The 15,701-nt window shown below is 43.9% G+C and overlaps 1 protein-coding gene across 1 annotated transcript in view; it reads left to right on the forward strand.

The window, feature by feature from the left end:
* SLC2A13 (solute carrier family 2 member 13) overlaps nucleotides 1–15,701 on the forward strand; it is a 305,817-nt gene that overhangs the window by 135,570 nt on the left and 154,546 nt on the right. The window contains exon 4 of the mRNA XM_059725881.1: nucleotides 4,162–4,270. Within this exon, the coding sequence (XP_059581864.1) occupies nucleotides 4,162–4,270 (109 nt within the window). The remainder of the gene's footprint in view (nucleotides 1–4,161; nucleotides 4,271–15,701) is intronic.

A 15,701-nucleotide genomic window follows, 5' to 3' on the forward strand; every position in this document is an offset into this window, starting at 1 on the left:
CTCAAGACTGAATGAACTTTGTGCATCTTCTCTATATTTCCTACCTGAACATAAACCTGAAGTAATTAAAGCAAAAGTTATTTTGCACAAAAGAAACAAAAAGCCCCTGCTTTTGGGAAAATGCTAATGGCAGCATTCACTCTGTGGTAAAGATTAGTGCAGATAGCTACTGACGTTAGGACATGTTTATAAAGCTTGTGTTGACCCTGACTGTTACAGATATTTATCTGCTCTACATACTCTTTAAAAAGAAGCAACTTTAAATTTGAGTTACATTTTTAAATTAAATATATTTGAGAGAGAAATTTTTACTTTAACTTATCCCTAATTAAATGATTGTAATAATTGTTTTAATTGTAAGTGTAGACATTGATGTAGCTGTCATAATTACAAATATTTTAAAATAATTTTAATTAATTAAAATTGCTTAAAATAAAAGCAAACCAGATTGATTTTTTTAAAAATTACCTTAGAAACATTTTGATAAACATTCAAGAGCACTGTCTGCCTGAAAATGTTTAATCATGAAATTGTTTAATTTGTAGTAGATAAACACAAAGGAAAATGGGAAAATGCCCTCTTCCCTTTTCTGCATCTTGAATAATGCCTAGTTATTAGATGTTTGATACTTATATGATGCTTTTCCAGAACAAATTTATTTTTGGTGGCAGAAGATGTAGAGAATGCAAAATAGTGACACAATTTTTAGTCAGATGACTTGAACAACAAACATAACACTCCATTTTTCAGTTTAAAAAACCTATCTTGTGAATGCTCAGTCAGTATATTTGGATTTTCTTGTTCAGTTCATAAAGCTCCTGTAAAAGAGAGACTAATGATGCATTTTATATATTCAATCACTTTATTGGTTTATAGAGCTGAACACTATGAATTTTATGAAAGGAAATTCTTTGGTTTTGTTAGGGTCTAATCAGATGTGCAATTGCTCTGGCAGAGATTTATGGTGAATCTTTATCATTTTCAACCTAAAGTAGTCTGACATCATACGTTGGTGACTCTCTAGGTCACCAAATATGTTTTCTCTAGGTCAAAAGCATGAAAAATTACTAATATTTATTTAATTTAGCTCTTGGGACATTTTAAAAGGCTTACCAGCCTTTTAAACTTAGATGAAACTTAGGTAGCCATGTGTTTTTAAAGTTGTCTTATTAATTCTAGAATTGTTATTTTCTCCTATTCTCTTTCATATTGATTCTGATATTGTGCTTATTGTTGCATCATCTTCCTAGCAGAACATTTATAGTCCAAAGTGTTATATGAGCCGCTGAAAAAGTCCTGTCTCCCACGTGTATGACTACATGTTTGAAGAGACTTCCATTATGTCAGAGAAATCTAGTTGTTGACCCTGGCCTTTATTCCATAGCTTATGGCCCTACAAGTATCATAGGATCAGACAAGGGTCTCAAGATCTAGACCTTGAACTCGGTTCAGAATCTTCTGGGTAGGTGTATTGAGATGGAGGATAGGCCTCATGCTCCTGGCAGCCTGTGGCTGATGAGATGTGCTGTGATGTTGTGTGCCAGTTGAAGTTTCCTTGGCTTAGGGACCATAATTACACACAAACCAGTTTTTAAGTGATCAGAAACTGATTTAAACCTGTAACAGAACAGAAGTTCAGTGCACATAAAGCAGTTCCAAAAGTTTGAAACTGATTTAAGATAAACCTGGTTGAATGTAGTATCAGACATAACTGATTTAGGTCAAACTGGTTTATGAAACTTCTGTCCCAGACCCCTTTCTGATTCAAGTTAAATCACAGTCCCCCAGCATCCCAGGATGCTTTGTAGCCTTGGGCTGAGCTATGCTGTCTGCTTTAGAGGGTAGGGCTGGCCCTGTCCTGCTGCTCTCTAGCCAGAGCAGTGAGGGCTGCATGACAAGGGGGTGGGAAACCTGGCTGGGGATCTGCAACTGGATCTGCCGGGGGGGGCAGCCCCTGCCAGACCTTTCTCTGCTAGAGCAGAGAGGGCATGGATAGATTATATATAGGGACACACATGTACGTACATACATACGTGTACACACACACACACACACACACACACCCACACACACACCAATTCCCCATCAAGACTGATGGGGGGGGCAGCTGGGGACAGAGGTCTGCATCCAGCCCCACCCTCACCACCTTCCGGGCCAGGCCCTTTCCCAGTCTCCCCTTCCCCCACCTCCCCCCTGCTGCTTCAGGGCCAGGGCCAGGCCGCCCCTCTGTCCACTCTCACCACCGCCTGCCGGGGGTGTGGGGACAGAGGCCTGGGGCCAGGCTTGCTCCCCTCACCCTCACTGCTTCAGGGTGCCAGCGGGGACAGGGCCCAGCGTCCAGCCCTGTGCCTCCGGTACTGTCATCCAGTCCCACCCCCCTAATTCAGGCCTGACTCTGTTCCCCTGCCCCCTTCCCCCATTGCTTTAGGCCCCAGCAGTTCGGGTTCAGGGCCGCTCCCCCATCCCCCCCTCACCACAGTGACCCCGACCCCATTTCCCCCCCTCGTGGCATTGCTGCTGCCTCCACAGAGTGTGGGGGGGCTCTCCCTCTTTCCCTCACTCAGCTGTGGGGCTGGGCCTGGCCCCACCACCTCCCTGCCACTGTTTCAGGGCTGGACCCAACCCCCCTCAAACTCCCCACTGCCATTTCCGGGCCAGGCTGGGCCTGGCACATGCCTCCGTATCCTCTATTTTGGGGCCTGGCCGGGCCCAGCATGCCCCACCCCCGCTGCTGTTCTGGGGCTGGAACTGGGCCACTCCCCCCCACGCTCTGTTTAGGGGCTGGACTGAGCCCAATTCACCCCCCCATCCTCCCTGCTACCGTTTTGGGGCTGGGCCTGCTCCTACCATTCCCCCTCCCCCCCCCCCCGCATCAGCCCAGGTCTGCTGCTCCCCGGCACCCACAGCTGTGGCAGGCTGGCTTCTCCTCGGCCTGGGCTGGCTCCTCCCTTCCCCACTGCCGTGTCAGCCCGAGCCTGCTGCTCCCCATCCTTGCCCCAAGTCAGGAGGGAGCAGCGTGGGAGAGAGGGGGTAAGGCCAGCAGTGTTGGCCTTGGCCCCCCACCATGGCATCCCAACCTCGCTTCCCCCCGCCCCACCGCTGCTACCTTTTAAGGAACAAGGTGGGGGGGGGGGCCAGGTCAGCTCTGTTCCATTCCATTGCCACCGCCTCCAGGGAGTAGGAGTGTCCCCACCATCATGGTGGTATTCCACTGCGCCGCCACCCCCTGTCCAAACACTGTATTTGTGCTCTGGTTGTTTCTGTCAGCCAGTCAGAGTGCAAATAAAGCATTATGGACAGACAGACGGGTAACAGCTTTTCTTAAATATATCATGCATATGTGTGTGTTTAAAATATAGAATTTTATGATCAGAACATATTCAATATAATGGTTTCATGGACTTGCGTATATTTTCCTTAACTAATGGAATCAACATTTTATACTTTAGTTTTTCACATTGCAGTTTTCTTTGACTTGCTGTTTATAAGACACTTAAACTTTGAATATTAAAAATGAAGGGAAATATTTTCTATTTGGTGAAAGTGTTTCTGTCATCCTGGAGAAAACCTTAGTTGGACTCTTTGCTTGCTGATATTATCACTAGGTGTAGGAAAAGTTTTGTCAATTAACTTGTGCTCCCTCTGCTGGCCATGCCACTGCAGAACGTTAATTCATCTACTTCCTAAAAGCATTGTTATCAGCAATTGTTGTACAAATAAAATCAGTGCCAATTTGGAGTATATATTGTCTGAAGGAACTGTATGAACAGTAGCTACAGAGTTTTCTGAAGAAATTTCTTAATGGCAGGATGGTGGTTTTAAGAAGGGAACGAAGAATGAATATATATAGTGATAAATTTTTTAAAAGAGCACACCCCTTTAGCCAAATGATCCAGGTTCACAGCAGTGGAAGTTATAAGGCACAAGATTGTTTAGAAGGTATAGGATTAATGAGATGGTAAGAAGTTGTTTTTAGAAAAGGTTGACATTTGGGGCTGATTTCCTTGAAAATCTTATGTTTATTAGAATGCTGAAAGAAAACAGCTAGATCAAGTATATAAAATGCTCTAAGTTTGGCTGAGATCAAAGCATAAATGGGTTGCAATGGGATGGATTTCAAGGTAGGTTAACAGCAAGTTTTGTATTTTTCTGTTTTTCAAGCTGGACCTGTGATCTGCAGAATGCTGAATTACCCCCCAACTCGAAGAGCTTTAATTGTGGGTTGTGGCCTGCAGATGTTCCAACAGCTGTCAGGGATTAACACCGTCATGTATGTATCACTGTCTCTCCTTTTTATAAAATATCAGAACAATGTTTCAGAACGCTGTTTTGGCTTTTTGACTGAATATCAGTATTTTAGAAAAGATTGAAATTTGAATTCCCTGAAATGCTTGTAATTCTTCATTAAGTTGAATGCAGCATGTGTGAAACATCACAAGCACGCTGTCTTTTGAACAGCAGCTCTCTAGGACTGGCAGTATGGTATTTGAAAGCAGATTTTTGTTTTCTCTATTTTTCTTGTGTTGTGTTTATATGCAGAAAAGGGGTCCATATAAAATAACCTTTTCCACAGATTTGCTGCTGCTGCATATTTCAAATCCTATATGTTTTACTGATAAAAATATATTTTCTTTACATTGACTTTTATGTCAGCTATAGACCCTCTGCTGCGGTGGCCAATGGAGCTGGATTCTTCTTTGACCTAAGCGAGAAAAAATGCATTCTATTTGCAGAATCTTTAATGACTGTTATGTATCAATTTACACTTTAAACTAGGCATATGAAAGGTTAAACAATTAATTGTTTAACTGATAAGTGCAGTGATAACTGGTTAGCTTACTGGTTATTTGTTAGCTCAGGCAGGTGAAGTCTGGCAGGGAAGATGAGGAAGGGAAAGGGAGTGCACAGCTAGAATCAGAAGGCAGCAGGGCAGGCAGGAGAGAGGGAGGGAGGAGTGAAGGGGAGAGGAGGGAGGAGCCAAGGGGACTAGTACTCATAGCTTAAGAGGAAAACGGAGAGAAGCCTAATGACCAGGGATCCGGGTTTTCCATTTTCCACCCCCCCAGATTTCTGTGCCCACAGTAGGGCCCAAGGCTGCAGCCTAGCTGCTCCAGCCCTGGACAGAAGCCACTTCCGCAGCCCAGCAGGTAGGACCTGGAGTGAGAGGGCAGAGCAGGGCGGGGAGGCTCAGTGCTGCAACCACCGCCAGGACTACCGCACCACCATGGCCGCCAAGGTGAGTTGTCCCCTACTGACCCAGCATCAGCAAGGGGGAACAACTCCACACTGCTCCCACAGTGCCGCACCTTGGTGCCCACAGTGGTGTGGCAGCATGGGAATCCTGATGGTGGCAGCAATGGGGGTTTGGGTCCCCCTGCTGCTGCCGGGTGGGCAGGGGGCACCTCACTTTGGCAGCCATGGCAGTACAATGCTGCCTCCCATACCGGGTCCTGCCTGCTAGGCCATGGAGGCAGCTTCTGCCCAGTGCCAGTCTGGCTAAGCTGCAGCTCCATGCCCTCCTGTGGGTGCAGGAATCTGTGGGGGCACTTGCCCACATGCCCCAAACGCATTGCCTATGGCATTGGCTATACCCACACACCCCCTGTTCCCCACACACTCCCATTTTCCCACACTGTGGGGCTGGGGCCTGGGGCAGAGGGCAGTGGGTTGGGAGTGAGGAGCACCAGCAGGGCCAGGGGGTACAGGTGAGGAGTGAGGGGCACCATGGGGGGAGGTGGGGACTGTGGGTCAGGAGTTGAGAGGCACTGGCAGGACCAAGGCCCTGTGGGTCAGGAGTAAAGGGCACCAGCAGGGCTGGGCATGGGGCCTGTGGGTTGGGAGTAAGGGTCAATGGCAGGGGCAGGGTGCCAACATACCAGGGCACAGGTGCTTAGTGCCACAAAGCAGTGTGGGGGACAGGCGCAGCTGGACCCAAGTCCTGGTGAGTGAAGTGGGTAGGGGGAGCTCTGAGTTTCTATGATTAAAAAAAAGAATCAAACACCAAAATGCATAGGTATTTAGAATTTATTTTATTATAACGATTGAAGTACTGGTAGGTTTCCAAATTGCTTTAAAATTGTAAATATTTCAATAAAACATTGTGTTCAACTGATGCCTGTAATAAATAGTCGCATTTCATTTTAATCACGGAAAAACATGTTTTTTAGGGGGTTTTAATCAGACATTTTTGGATTTTTTATCAGAGGATTTTTGACTTTTTTTAACAGAAAAAAACAGAAAACCATTCACAGGTGTTCCCTCACTCCCCATGGAGAGCTTCATGTGGACTGTGTTGTCTGGCTGGGCTTGCCTTCTCCCCACCCTCCTGCCAGTCAAAAGACTCCGGGAGCTGGGAGCGGCTCCCAACAGCAGATGTGTCTGAGCTGCTGTGTTATCAGTTAATTGTTTAATCAGTATAATTGGGGGGAGTTAAACAAGTATTTTTAAATTATATTTACATCCCTATCGTATTTATGTACTGACAAAATAAAAATTTCATTTGGTGGAAGTCATATGAGGATATACCCCACTAATCCAGATCTTTAAGAGGAAGGATAATAGTTTAGGGAAAGGTATCTGACATTCCTTACTATCTTCATATTACCATCATATACTAGCTCCCCACAAGGCTTTCACTTTGATCTCCCAAAAAGCAGTATGCATTTTAAATAATATTTGCACCTTAATGAAAAATCTTAATAGCAATCTTATACTCTCTTGCAGCATCAGATTGCCATATTGGACCGACTGTCATGCACCCTTCTTTTTTAATAAGTTAACATTAAGGTTCAGTTTCTGTCATTTCCTTAAGTTTAAAAATGTGCAACGATTTGTCTAAGAGGTGAGGATTATTTTCTGCTGTGTCAGAGGATAGTAAGGATCTGGCTGATTTGCTCCCCTGTAGCCAGTAGTTTTTCATGATGTCTCCAAATAAGAACTGAGGTCAAGGTTATCCAGAGATTCTGGATGAAGAAGGTGGATTGATCTTGGACTGTGGGGTAACAGAATAGTTTTATAGAGAAAAGCCACTGCTCTGCATATTTTAGATGAGAGAGACTAATTTAAGAGGTTGGTTTATACTCTTGCTTCCATGAAACCTTCATCCTGTTGTCCCAGGATTCCTTTTACCAGAGACTCCCAAGGATTGACAAGGCCCCTTGTCCGATTTGGTACCAAGTGAACTTTAATAGTAACCTGTAAGCTTTATTACAAGTTTCCTCCTCATAATACGACATGGCAAGCAGTTCCTTCAGACATTACAACACTGACCTTGGGTGGTACTGGCCTCAGATCCTCTGCTAGGTGTGTGGGATATTAGTTTCTGGATTCCTTGTTATTCAGAACAAGCATTCCAAAGTTGCTCCTGTCTCCCCAGGTGACAACACAAACACACACGGTCTCTTTGTTTGTCCACTACATTTGTAACTTTCTCATCTCAAACTATCAAATCTTTAAGTTTCTTACCTCATCTTTTTAGATAAGGTACTCCAACCCTGTTCCGTTTTTGGTTTCCTTTCCTTTTAGGAAAACTGCTATACCTGATTGGCCCACCATACCAGTCACAGCACTCACTTTTCCCAGTCTGTATAATTTAATTGCTTAGTTCCGGGAAGGCCTAAAGTTGCGCTAAGAGCTTGAGCATAATTCAGTTTTCCCACTACACATCCTAGGGACCAGGTTAAATTTAAATAGGCTGAACCCACTTTCCCCAGTGTGGATCCATAAAGGTGATCATTTGGCAAATCTTTGTTTACATTAAAAATACCTGTTCTCTAGTAGGAGGGGAAAAAATAAAGTCTCATTACTTACTCCTAAATTATTATTTTATTTAACATGCTTGTATAACTCATTAGTGTTATGAATTTCATTTTTGCACATATTGGTAAGAATGTGCTCCTATGAACTCATCTAGAGAAAGAACAGTGACTATAACCTAATGAATATGGCAGTCAGGAATGGAAAGGATATAATTACAGTGATAATGGATGTGACACAGCGTAACACAAGTGGATGAAAACTGCCTGCATTTGATTTAAGTATTTCTTTGTAATAGTGAGAGATGCTAATGTGCAAATTGTCTAAATCATTTTGTTTATGAAGGCAACCCTTTGTGTTTGACATACTAACTAAATGAAATTTAGATATAACCATACACTTTTTAACTGCAGTTTAACTTCCTCATTCCTATTAAGAAGGAACAACTTAGCAAATAGAATACAGTATTCCTGACAAAAAATACTTAAAAATGCTCTATTATAATGTAAAATGAGTAAACTTTTGATTTAACTTTGTAGAAATGGTTTGTTTTCAACAGACCCAAAAGTTCATTATAGAGGAAGTATATTGCAGTTTTGTAAGATTTATGACGCATATCAGCTGACTTTGCTTATCCTAAACTGCAGATGTGTTCAGATCACAGATGCCTTTACCATGCAGGAATTTTTGCAAACAGCTTGAAGTTGACCTAATTTTCAAGTGTGTGGGAGGAAGAAATTGTAGCTATACAATATAGTTGAATTTTAGAAACTATGATATACTAAAATACCTATACTACATGAATTAATGTATAAATGCCTTGTAAATCCTTTAAACTATCCCAGATCTTGAAAGAATCCACTAAAATTGAATTTCCCTTTTAGTTAACAAGTTTAGAAGTTATACAATGTTTTTCATAAAAGCAACTTGTTTATTGATGGCTTGGGTGTATATAAGGTGGTACTAGCTGCCTGATTCTTTTCTTTTTTTTAAATCGGTACCTTAAGCTTGTGTAATAGATCTTTACATTACCATGTGTTCATATATCATTGCTTTCATTTCCTCCCATCCTCTCTGATTACCAGGCTCACTTTTTTTGTTCAGTCTCAAATTAGTTTATTAATTCAACCAGGCAAGGTTCATTTAAGTTTATACAGCATGCAATGAGCCCTGGTTGTATTTGGAGACTATACTATATCTGCTACACCAGAAATAACAATAAAGGTACTAGTAAAACCTTTTTGTGAACCCAGTTCCATTCCCCTTACAGTTTTAGTGATATTTGCAGTTAGAAAGGATTTATAACAACAGAAATCTAAAGTAACACTATACACAGTTACTATGACCTGAGTCATTAGTATGGGCCCAGTCATACTCATTGGAGCAAAGAAGGGCAAGGATGGCTTTTTTCTTAGCACTGCTTTAAGTTCCCCTGACAGCTAATGGCTAGCATGAGGTAATTTTGCCAGGTTAGGTTCATTGTAGATGCTTCCTCAGCCTGACGAAGGGTGTTTGGGCCCAAAAGCTTGCAAGGAAGAATTTTTCCAGCTATTTTGAGTTAGTCTAACACAAGGTATCAGATTTACCCAAAGAACCTTATCTGTCTATGTCCTTAGACCGACATGGCTACAACCTATACCCTTGTAGCACAGAAGTACTGAGGCATATGCTAGTCTACCAGCATCCTTTACTCTGAGCTCTGGGGAAAGGGGCTGACTTCCTGCCATCTGGATCTTCTTAACCATAGTATATAGGGTGATTGGAACCTCAAAGACCACCTAGTCCATCTCCCTGGCGCGAGGGTCAGATCAAGTATCACTAAACTATTCCTGACAGATGTTTTGTTTAATCTGCTGTTAAGACTCTCAGTCACTGGAAAATGTTTATGCTGTGGGCATCTTTTCCTTGGACATCTTTTCACATCTTGCCACTGTACTGTTCTGCACTCTGAACTGTTGATTTAGTGTAGCAGCATTCACAATACCTGGATTGTTCCAGGCTTGATGCTTCTCACCATTTGTAAGAATCAGAGTAGCATTAAAAAGGACACTTCTGCATTTGCAAAGAAACAGCTTGTATCAGAAGGACTGGCTCATTAGTAAGCAGAAAAAGAATCTTTCATATATCCTGGAAAGTATCTTAAAGAATACTTAGAAACCTTGTGTATTTCTTGACCATTCCAAGACTAATGGACAATAGAACAACTCTAGAAAGTACAGGTATAATAGTTAAAAAGAAACTAATGCAAACAACAAGAATCCTAGTGGCGCAGCAGTGCTAAAAGATTTAGGTCTCTGCTACATACATACCAGTAGAAAACCAAACCAAATGCTTGACTTGGAAAGTCCAACAGAAACAGAGAAACAGATCATATGGGATAATTACAGTGATGGATACAAGAAACAAGAAGGGTTTCTACAAGTATGTCGATAGCAAGAGGAGGATCAGGGGAAGTGTGGGTCCCTTACTGAATGGGGGAGGCAACCTTGTGACAGAGGATGCAGAAAAGGCTGAAGTGCTCAATGCCTTTTTTGCCTCAGTCTCCACAGGCAAGGTCAGCTCCCAGACTACTGCAGTTGGCGGCACAATTTGGAGAGGAGGTGAGCAGCCCTCAGGGGTGAAAGAACAGGTTAGGGACTGTTTAGAAAAGCTGGACATGTACAAGTCCATGGGGCTAGATGGGATGCATCCGAGGGTGCTAAGGGAGTTGGCTGATGTGATTGCAGAGCCATTGGCCATAGTCTTTGAAAACTCTTGGTGATCAGGAAAAGTGCTGGAGGATTGGAAAATGGAAGGAGGATACAGGGAACTATAGAGCAATCAGCCTTAACTCAGTCCCTAGAAATATCATGGTGCAGATCCTCAAGGAATCCATTTCTAAGCACTTGGAGGAGAAAAAAGAGATTAGGAACAGTCAGCATGGATTCACCAGGGGCAAGTCATGCTGGACCAATCTGATTGCCTTCTATGATGAGGTGGCTGGCTTTGTGGATGCAGGGAGACTGGTGGTGTGGTGTGCCTTTATTTTAGCAAGGTTTTTGATAGTCTCCCACAGCATTCTCGCAGGCAAGCTAGGGAAGTATGGGCAGGATGAATGGACTGTAAAGTTGATAGAAAACTGGCTGGAGCATCGGGCTCAGAGTTGTAATCAATGGTTCAAAGTCTAGTTGGCAGCCGGTATCAAGTGGAGTGCCCAATGGGGTTGGTTCTAGCCAGTTTTGTTCAATGTCTTCATCAATGAACTGGAAGATGAGAGTGAACCCTCAGCAAGCTTGCATATGACACCAAGGTGGGGAGAGTAGTAGATATGTTGGAGGGTAGGGCTAGTATTCAGTGTGACCTAGACAAATTAGAGAATTGGGCCAAAAGGAATCTCCTGAGGTTCAACAAGGACAAGTGCAAAGTCCTGCACTTAGGATGGAACAGTCCCATGCACTAGTACAGGCTGGGGGCTGACTGGCTGGGCAGCAGCTCTGCAGAAAAGGACCTGTGGGTTACAGTGGACAATAAACTGAATATGAACCAGCAGTGTGCCTTGTTGCCAAAAAAAACTAATGGCATCTTGGGCTGCATTGGTAGGTGTATTGCCAGTAGGTCAAAGGAAGTGATTACTCCCCTCTATTCAGCACTGGTGTAGCCACATCTGGAGTACTGTGTTCAGTTTTGGGGCCCCACTACAGAAAGGATGTGGACAAATTGGAGAGAGTCCAGCAGAGGGCAACAAAAATGGTTAAGAGGCTGGGGGACATGACTTATAAGGAGAGGCTGAGGGAACTGGGCCTATTTAGCCTAGAGAAGAGAAGACTTAAGTGGATTTAATAGCAGCCCTCAAATACCTGAAGTGGGGTTTGAAAGAGGATGGAGCTAGACTGTTCCCAGTGGTGGCAGATAACAGAACAAGGAGTAATGATCTCAAGTTGCAGCAAGGGAAGTTTAGGTTAGGTATTAGGAAGAATTTTCTCAGCAGGAGGGTAGTAAAACAGCGGAAGAGGTTACCCTGAGCGTTGGTGGAAGCTCCATCCTTAGAGGTTTTCAAAACCCAAATAGGCAAACTTTGGCTGCAGTGATCCAGTTGGGGATGGTCCTGCTTTGAGCAGGGGGTTGGACTAGATAACCTCCTGAGGTTCCTTCCAATCCTAACTTTCTATGATTCTATGAAATAGCTAATTTCCTCAGGAGGAGAGAAGTTTTTGTGAGGGAGGAAAGGGTTTGGTATAAATTTTCCCAAATGGTTATTTTTGGGACTTAAGTACTTCTGAAAAAGTTACTTTTTAATTTCTTCTGTCCTCTTGAAAGAAAATCACTTGACATTATAATTTGAAGAAGATTTATCTGCATGTCACTGGGCATGTCTACAGGTGCAAATGCTGCTGGATGGGTTTACTCCAGAGTAATTTACTCTGGAATTAACCCACCCTGGGCAGGCATCTACATGTGCTCCCATTTTTGGGAGCAGATTTGCTGCTTCCTCTGACCCTGCTCTTCCCCCTGCATGGGACCAGAAGACATCTGTCTCCTGGTAGGGCCTGGGAGATTGCTCCCTGTTCCCAGAGGCTGCCTGCTGTTGGGGCGTGCTCCTTTGGCAGAGCCCAGGCGGGGACAGTTTTCCTCTGCCCCAGCAGCAGGGAGCTCCCGGCCCTGGCTCCCTGATCAGGGTCACAAGGCTTGGAAAGAGCTGCAGGGAAGAGGAAGGTCCCAGCCCCACTTTAGCAACATGTAGGGGGTGCACATGCACCCCCTGAGCTTGGCAGTGCACCCCTTGCAAAAAGCGCTGCCGATGCTGCCAGCGGCACCTTCGGGCAGTCGCCACTCGCCAATACCCCCCACCCCCCACCGACACCGCTGGCAGCATCTGCAGGTGTGTCGGCGGCATCTGTGGGTGTAAGTGTTCACCACACCCCCACCCCCCACTGCTGACACCGCTGTGGCCTCATGTGGGAGCTCCCCACTTGCCACCATCATGCCCCCACTGCCGACACTGCTGCCGCCACCTGCAGGTGATCACCGTGCACCCCCAGCTTCCAGGGGCACAAAATGTTCATGCAACCCCTATTCCCCACCCAGCTTGGGGCTCACTGCTAGCTGCTCCACCAGTGTATTGGGGCAGGGGGCTGGGACCTGCCCTTCCCCTGCAGCTCTTTCCAAGCCTTGTGCCTAGATTGCCCAATCAGGGTATGAGGCTGGGACCTGCCCTTGACCAGGACAGTTCTTGGTCAGCCCCAGCCTGCACAGGGAAGTCTGCACATGCAGCCCAGACCTGACTGCACATACACACTCCCTTGCACAGCCTGGAGCTGGCTGGGAACTGTCCTGGTCTGGGTGGGGAACTCTCCCCGTGTAGGGAGCTCCCTGCCTCAGCTCTGTGATTGTGGAGCAGGGGCTCGGAGGTCTGTGCTGCCAGGGTAGTGGGACATTTGCCCCCAGCCTCTGGTGGCAGAAGTCACCCTGGCAGCTCCTGGGGTCAGGGAACAGTCTCTCAGAGCCACTCTAATTAAATTGCTTGAAGTGTCTCGTATATCAGCATCCCCATGGTGAAAAATGGCAGTGGGGGCACTTTAACTGAAGCTCATTGAATGAGGCTTAGTTAAAGCTCCCCCACCGCTATTTTTCAGTGTGGGGATGCTGGTACATGTGATGCTGGAGTCCTCTGGAGTCTACCATGCTCTAGCAGCCTCACTGCACATGTACAGGGTGTTTATAAAGTCCTTGTGCAAATTTAAACTTTAATAACTTTGGATATACACATGATAGAAGCAAACTGTAAACAGCAAATTAAAAACATAATTCATTAAGTTTTTTAGCATAGTGTAAGCTCTGCATAGGGTAAGGATCACAAATGCAATTCATGAGCTCACTCAGCAGCAACTGGCAAATATTTTCTATGAGTTGGAAAATTGGATTGAATGATGCATCACGAAGATGGTGGTTATGTTGAAGTCTAAAAATTTCAGCTGTATTGTGTTAAAACATAATGAATTATGTTTTCAATCTCTTTTTAAGGGTTGCTTCTATCATGTATACACCCAAAGTTATTAAAATTTAAAGTTGCACAAGGATTTTATAAACACCCTGTATAGGTGCCCCTTGTGCCTAGTCTACACTACAGAGTTCACACCAGAGCCCCCATGCAGCAGCAGAAACTTTTTTTGGCAGCAGAGTAATTCTACCTCTGCTAAGTGAACTGTAAGGCTTCTGCTTTCATCTGGCAGATAGCTGAAGATATATGTGAACACTCCCACACCTTCTAGCATCTGTCTTGGTCCATTCGGCAAATGGTTGCCTTCCAGGGTGTACTTAATGCTCCAGTGATACAGCTGCTGAGGAGAGTTGCCCAAAGCCACCAGAAATGATTGGGCATGGCATGCACACCCCTTGGGCAGCTGCAGTCTGCTGACAGAAGTTCTACCAGCAGCACCAGGTATGTAGTGGATGTGTCTTGTAACTTAAGGGTACAAGACATATCTACTACATGGCTGAGGTCATATTTTAGAGGGTGATTGGTGAGTATAGTTCTCCTCTTAGATCAAAAGTTATTTTAAAGAGCATCCATTGTAAAGATTTTTGTTTTCCAGCTGAAACTTTAAAAGGTAGTGCCAATGAGCCTTTTGATATTGTCTTTAATCACATGGTGTTAGCAAAGCTTTACAGACATGAAAAGCAGTCATTCAACAAAGCTTACGGCCTTCAGCACTTTTTTAAAAAACAAATTAACTTTTGTGTTTTCACAAGCATGTTTGATCTCTGTTGTTCCTAATTAATAAAAAAAGTAATTTGTTGTTGTTTAAATTTGAGGTGTCCTTCTCCCTTCCAACAGCTAAATTAAATGAGATCATATATCTGTGTCTGGATTTGGTCCATAGACATAATCACTCTATAGCAAGCTTGCAAGAGAATAAAAACGAGATCACAAAAGCAAGTGTCCTTTTCCAGCTGGCAAGAAATGGGGAGAGAAAAAAAACAAAACAAAACGACAAAGACAGGAAAGCCCAATGTAAAAAGAGAGACAAAAAGCAGTTTAATAAGAGAATAATGGAAAAGACAAGGGGGGAGGGGGGAAGAGGAGTAGAGTATTGAATTGGAGAAGTTGAAAGAAAGCTAGAAATATTAAAGTGAAGTGAACAAATATTGTACTGAATATAAATGAGAGAGAACAGAAACTGTATGAAAGAGAAAGGGAATTGGAAAGAGATTGGAATGATACTGTGATATTTTTGTCACTAAATAGATGTTAAGGAGAAGTCTCAGAGAAGTAAAGAATAAAGAAAATATTTTAAGAAGGACTTGATAGCTAGGTGTGCTATACTGCAATTATAGAGCCTGATCCTATGAGGGGCTGAGAATTCCTCAGCTTCCCTTACCTTAAATTGGTTTTGGAAGAAGTTCAGTCACCTACAGGACTGTGCCCAAACAGGGAGGAAAGCCAAGTTCCCTTTATTTGTGTATCTGTGAACAGCTAACTTGGTAAGAGTGCACAACAGGCTCCAGTACATGGAAGAGGGAAGGACAATGTTAATTCCAGTTTTGATACTTATAAAAATAACCATCTACTTGACAGATGTGAACATATATATTTTGCAAAATACTGTTATAGATTAACTCATAAGATTTTTAAGGAGGGATGGAAGTAAAGGTAAAATAATTAGAGGGGGTGGGATGCCTCCCCCCCAAATCCTTACCTGTCCCCTGGGGAGGAGGAAGGGGGTCCAGAATTGTTTTTAGAAAAGATTGTAGTCCCTAGGAGCTGGAAAATCCTCCAAGGGCGTGTACCACTTCTACTGGAACTCAGTATGTGGTGATTGGAGAGTAACAGTGGAACTGCACTAGAGCATTATACATTGATTCAGAAATTGCAAACTAGCAGCTCTAGTGTAATTTGCCAGTGATGAGCAAGGACAGCAGTGAAAAATGACCTAAATGTGACACTACTGCTTTGTGTTGTGGCTTGG

This window comes from Alligator mississippiensis, chromosome 4 (assembly GCF_030867095.1).
Source record: "Alligator mississippiensis isolate rAllMis1 chromosome 4, rAllMis1, whole genome shotgun sequence".
Classification (NCBI taxonomy): Eukaryota; Metazoa; Chordata; order Crocodylia; family Alligatoridae; genus Alligator; species Alligator mississippiensis.